Below are 5739 nucleotides of genomic sequence, written 5' to 3' on the forward strand. Positions count from 1 at the left end.
GACTGGAATGAAGGGAATGACAGGGCGGGGCCCGGGCATGCGAAGCTCGACGGATGCCACCCGTACTCACGGCGTGTTTGCCATGAACCCTCCTTCCCTCCCTCCCTCCCTCCCTCCCTTCCTTTCTTTTCTTCACGATTCAGGACAACCGACCGGCGCCGCCTCGTACGCCCTCCTCACCTGCCTCCGCGAAAATTCAAAGCAAACCTATACAGACCTCCTCCAAAGCATGCGGAAGGTTCTGGAGGGTCAGTGCGCGATGGAGCTGCGCAAGCGTGTGCCCTCCTTCACTTTACGATTTCCTCAGTGCTGGCCTTCCTGTCTGTTGAGAAACAGTGTCTGAACCCTTGTCCTTTGAAGTAATCTCTCATATATGCCTCAGCGTCATGTGTACAGGGCTTGATTCAATTCTTTTTCTCACCCTTTCCTGCTGCCTCAGGCAAATACACGCAGATTCCTCAGCTCTCGACAGCCCATCCTATTGACTTGAAAGTGGCTTTTACCATGTAAAAGGAAAGGCAAAGGAGCGGCACGCAAAAGCCAACGTCCAGACTATCGGGAAATTCGAATATGGGATACGGGACAAGGGAAATCCAGAAAAATTATAGGATAAAGTGCAGACCCTGGGACAAAATGATATGAAAATAGCGGACATTTACGAAAAAATAGATTTCAAAGCAACACGAATTACGCGACTTGGGCATAGGGACTGTGCTGAGGCGACCGTGAGCTAGGGGAAAAGCAAACAACAACGACAAACGATTTGTAGGTACGATTCATTGATGATTGCACGGCCTTCACCATTACAAATTTTCAGTGTATCGGTTTATTTCAATGTTTGTAAAGCAGACAAATTGTGCAGAGTTCTCTCGAATGACTTTTATCCTACGGTCAACATTTCTCGTTTGCATGTTTTTAGCCGATTTATCATGATGCTCCATTGCCAGCAAGCAAAGATGAATTACTCCAAAAAATACATTTCAAATCATTACTACTATGGTAGCGTACAATAGGTTTCAATCGCGCGCAGTCATGCGTTTGTTAAAGCAAAGTGTAATTTTGCGGGTTCCCACCCGTATGTGCCATCTCCCGCGCGCTGCTGCCGTCGAGCATTGAATTGTCTTTCTCGAACCTAGAAACACTAGTCCTTCAGTTGGCATCTTCTATTGCCACGCCATCTCTGTGTTACATGCTTCTCGCGTCTATGTGGCGAATTACCTGGGCTCTCGCACATTGTTGGTTTGTGTACGTGACATGAGCTTGTAAGTTGGTGGGGGTGAACAAAGTGGACGCACCGCTCGTGACGAGGGCGAGATGTTGCGGTATTCTGCCAGTATTTATGGCATGTAATATCACTCTCTTGTCAATGAATGTACAAATGAATGAGAAAATGGGTGACACTGGTACATGTAAGCAAGGGTGGCTTGAGCTTTGGGCAGCTTGCCTGCATTAAAGACAGGCATAATCAAATCGCAGACGGTCATCAGCCCCACCTTTCAACCATGTCGCAACCCTTTCGTGCCGAAGCAGAGCAGCAGCCGATCATTTTTATACGCAAAATGAAAGTGTGATACTAGGGCTTCCAGACAGGAAGGAGATGCGAGTCCGAAGGGCTCTCAACTCGACTGATATCGTAGAAAGGTTTTTGGACGCGTACTCTCACAAGCATCGAACCTGGGGCGCCCTAAATTAATAATGAAATGACTCAAGGATCTCACCCTTCTCCATCCCTGTGTATTTATCCTCATATCCAGGATTGTTGAAGACGGCGGGAGAGAAGGTGTCGGGCATCCAGATAAAGAATACCGCCGACCCTACAGTGACGGGCAAGGTAAAGAGACTCGTTGACCTCCGCGACAAGCACTGGATGGATCTCACGAAGCCATCGCAGAAAGCATGATTTTGCCAATCGTTGGTCTCCCTACTATTTTAATCTATGTAATCACCCATTTTTCATTTCCAGCAGCAGCCACACTAAGGCGAAGAAGTGTGCCGTAGCCAACCTTTCGCAGTCATGGCCAGCCGTATCGAGTATTCAGAGAAATACATGGACGATAATCACGAATATAGGCACGTCATCCTTCCCAAGGTTCGTTTATATGTCCCAATCAATGCCTGTCTGTCTAGCTGCCCTCCCGCGTGCTCGCCCTGTCGCCTATAGGGTCGAGCTTGATGCCGAGGGCTTGCCGCCTCGTGACCCCAAATCCATCCGTACCCGAGACGGAACAGCGTGCATCCAAAGCCCTTTTCTAGGAAGCGCTAGCCAGGCATAGATCTGGCGTCAGAGCGACAGGGAGAAACGGTCCTGGGTGTGGGTTGTGGGACGTCGGCGGGTCGCCCCCCCTCCCTTACGCCTTGGTTGACCCCACCCCCCTCTCCTTCCTCTCCCATCCTCTCCAGGAGCTTGCCCGCTCTCTGCCCAAGCAGCGCTTGCTGACCGAGTCGGAGTGGCGAGGCATTGGCGTCCAGCAGTCCCGAGGTTGGCAACACTACGCCATCCACAGGTAAGCCTGATTTGTCCCCGGCTGGCTTTGTTTCCCGTCCCTCCAGGCTCCTGCCGCGGTCAGGGGCCCATCCCATCCCCTTCGTCAAGGGCACGAAGCCCTCTTTATTCTGGCGTATTCTTCCCCCTGTGGGGATTTTTAATCCCTCCCTTCCTTCGTGTCCCAGGCCAGAGCCTCACATTCTGCTCTTCCGACGGCCGTTGGGAACGGACCCTGTGACCGGCAAGGTACCGATTTAGGGCAGAGTCGGAGGGAATCGAGTGAAGGAGGATCGAGCGTTGATGGTGGTCAGAAACGTCATTCCCGTGGCTCATACACGCTTCTGTTTCCGGTGCCTGAACCCCGCTCCCCCTGTCCGTCTGGGACGCTTTCTCTCTGAATAGGTCAATGCGGAGCTAGAGCGGGAGGCCAAGGAGAAGTATGCAGAAAGCATGAACGGGGCGGTGCAACGGAAATAGGGACGAAAACAAAGATGTGGGAATCGAGCAGCGTGAGACGAAGAGAAGGTATGATATCTTGGTGGCTCATGGGGTAGGTGGTGATCTGCTGCCAGAAAGCGGGGTGTACGAATAATCTGAAGGAAGCGAGGGCACTGTGTGCTAGAAAAATGAGCGAGGAGCGGACCCTCGAAAGGTATGAAGCAGGACGGCAGCGTAGGCGAGGAAGAGGAGGGTTGCAAACATCCACAATACGATTGAGTATGGCGTACCTGCTTTTATCAGGAGGCGCCTTGGGAGCACGAGTCCCGTATTCCCTCGGTCCAATTGAGGATGAAGGCGTGAAGGCACGAGGGAGGTCACTGAAAGCATTGAGTAGAACTTCTTGAAATTGACCACTGGGTTACAATTTTCCTGCTTCCGAGGCGCCGAAATAGTGACCGTAACGAAAAAGAATCCAGTCCTGCACCGCAAAATGTTTTTCTATTGCTGCCTGTTGTACTGTTCTGCTTTGAAATTTGATAATTGCTTCGAAAAATAATTTTGTTTCTTACACCGAAACGATTATTTCTCAAGCCCTGGAAGAGATCACATCTCATGGTGTAGGAGATTTAAAAGAATAAAGTGCTTATACGTTGTAAGAAAGGCAACACCGAATACAAACGACCTCGCTGTAGGATTACGAACGAAGGGGGTTGGAGGAAGCGGAGAATATGATTGTCGTACATAAATGCTTTGAGCTTGAAATCTTCACGTATATGCGAGAAAGCAGTTAAATGATAAGTTCCATCTTGAGGGAGAGGAAACGACTCAAAAAGAGTAAAAGGGGCGTGTAAGGCGTCAATGTAAAAAAGAGAAGGGACACCTTATAAAAATGAACAACGAAATGAAAAACAGTGGTCTGTATGACTCCTTTCACCTTTGGAAAGATGTACACGTAAAGTAACCTCCCCAACTCCTTTTATCCGTACCGGCCGTTGGCAGCCTGAGCCCGCTTCTAAGCAAAGGACAAACCTTTACCCCAAAAAAAATAATGTGCAAGGGACTTATCTAGAGGATGAGCGTGGTGAGATGCACATTACGTTTTGCGGGGAATGACTTCTTCACCTAAGGCTTCGACTATGCGGGGGCAATTTTCGCTTAAACCCGGCTTAGCGGGGTTTGAGCCCAACCCATACCTGGGAAGATCAAACCTGAAAATCACTTATCATAATCTAATGATATCAAAGCATACAAGCAGTCAGTCACGTCCAAATTCTCTAAGACACCAAAGATTGACACAAACATACGTCATTTTTTAATTTTATTCGGAGAGGTTAATAGTCTCACAAAGATCTGTCCAATGTGAGCTGCTGGGAGCATATCAGATCTCCGTAAAGAAACCTGCAGAAGCACTGTACCGCACGAAGACTGATAAAGTACATTTCAAACGCACAGCACAGGGGTCTCAACTTATGTCGGGCATTTTACCGGCTTCTACACCCGTGGAACCCCCATCAAACCCTCACCCTTTCCAAAAACGTGGTTCGCTTCCAGGTAGATATTTACGCTTTTTTCCGGCACTGTGTGACAAGAAAATCGCCTCATCAGACTGCACATGTCCTTGGATTATCCAGGCCGTAATCTAACCAAACCGGAATGGGGAGAAATTCAGGATCCGAGCGAGTTGGCGGAAGCACAGGTACGCGTGTGCCATTTGCCCCTTTTCTTCTCGAAATTAATTTCTTCAATTTTCTCCTACATGGGCTTATCTCCTAGGAAAAGTACTGGAGCTGGGCTAGCTCTCTAGCTAGGAAACTAGATGAGCGTGCGAGCGTATCTTCGCTGGTGAGCCCTGCTGTCCACCGCACAGTGCTTTTTCATGCGCTCAATTTTCCTTCTTCGTACCCTTTTTATAATCAATCCGCACCTAATTGCTGGGTAGGATGACCATCCCACTGCTGAAATCGAACGTTCCACTGCAGTGGTCAATGGACTTGAGGGCTGCATTTTCGTCGGGCACACAAATACAGGTACGCGACGATTGTCACTGCTGGGGGCCATGTGGCATCCTGTCTGCTTCCTCCCCATTGTCCTGTCTCCTTTCCCCCGGTCCCTGACTCTTTTCCTAACCCTTCCCTACACTTGACCCTTTCTAGACATGGACAGCGTGGCGAGTGCCATTGGCGCTGCATATTTGTTCAACGGCACGGCTGCGCGCGCCGAGGAGTCACTGAACGGTGAAATCACATTTGCATTGGAATACGCAGGTTATCAATCCTGGTTACGCGAGAAAGGAAGGCATATGCCCGGGGCCATTCTCGGTGGGGACGAAGAAGGGCTGCCTCCCTTTTTCCCACGCATCCCAGGCGCGACGGACCCTTTTAGCGACCGAGGAATCTGCCTGGTCGATTGTAACGCCCCTGAACAAATGGTCGCGGAGGTCGGGGCGGTGGCCTTCCCACCTCCCTCGACGGCGGAGGAGGAGACGATCCCGCGGGCAATGGCAATGAGGAGAAGGATTCGAGGTCAGGATTGAGAGAGTCGCGACGGGAGGGAGCGCGAGGGGGGAAAAAGGGCGGATGAGGGGGAGGGGGAGGTGGAGGGAGGTAACATAGGCTCTAGCACTTGAGATAGCGATGTATGATTTTGGTGGAGAGGGAGGGAGAGGGAGGTAACGTCGGCTCAATCACTTGAGAAATGATGGAATTTTTATTTTTTCATCGTACGGCTCAGACCTTGTCTTTTTTTTTTTAAATCCTGTCTGCTTCCCCTGCCCCCCTCAACCCCTCTCCTCCCTCCCTCCCTCCCTCCCTCCC

General features: G+C 50.3%; 2 protein-coding genes across 2 annotated transcripts; both read left to right on the top strand.

Annotated features, from left to right (window-relative positions):
- The first annotated feature begins 1751 nt into the window (after positions 1-1751).
- On the top strand, positions 1752-3417 carry CKS1 (cyclin-dependent kinase regulatory subunit CKS1). Its single transcript, XM_005855132.1, has 5 exons — positions 1752-1831; positions 1967-2089; positions 2254-2504; positions 2671-2731; positions 2888-3417. The coding sequence occupies exons 2-5, from the start codon at positions 2015-2017 to the stop codon at positions 2960-2962; spliced, it is 462 nt and encodes a 153-aa protein (XP_005855194.1). The 5' UTR covers positions 1752-1831; positions 1967-2014; the 3' UTR covers positions 2963-3417.
- A 962-nt stretch (positions 3418-4379) lies between these two features.
- NGA_0139100 (manganese-dependent inorganic pyrophosphatase) lies at positions 4380-5459 on the top strand (the record flags this gene model as incomplete). The annotated part of the gene is made up of 5 exons (XM_005855134.1): positions 4380-4477; positions 4532-4622; positions 4700-4768; positions 4866-4953; positions 5080-5459. Coding segments are annotated over 5 exons (726 nt in total), but the record flags the coding sequence as incomplete, so codon positions are not given.
- Positions 5460-5739: the final 280 nt, after the last annotated feature.

Source organism: Nannochloropsis gaditana, assembly GCF_000240725.1.
Source record: "Nannochloropsis gaditana CCMP526 unplaced genomic scaffold scaffold281, whole genome shotgun sequence".
NCBI classification, from domain to species: domain Eukaryota; class Eustigmatophyceae; order Eustigmatales; family Monodopsidaceae; genus Microchloropsis; species Microchloropsis gaditana.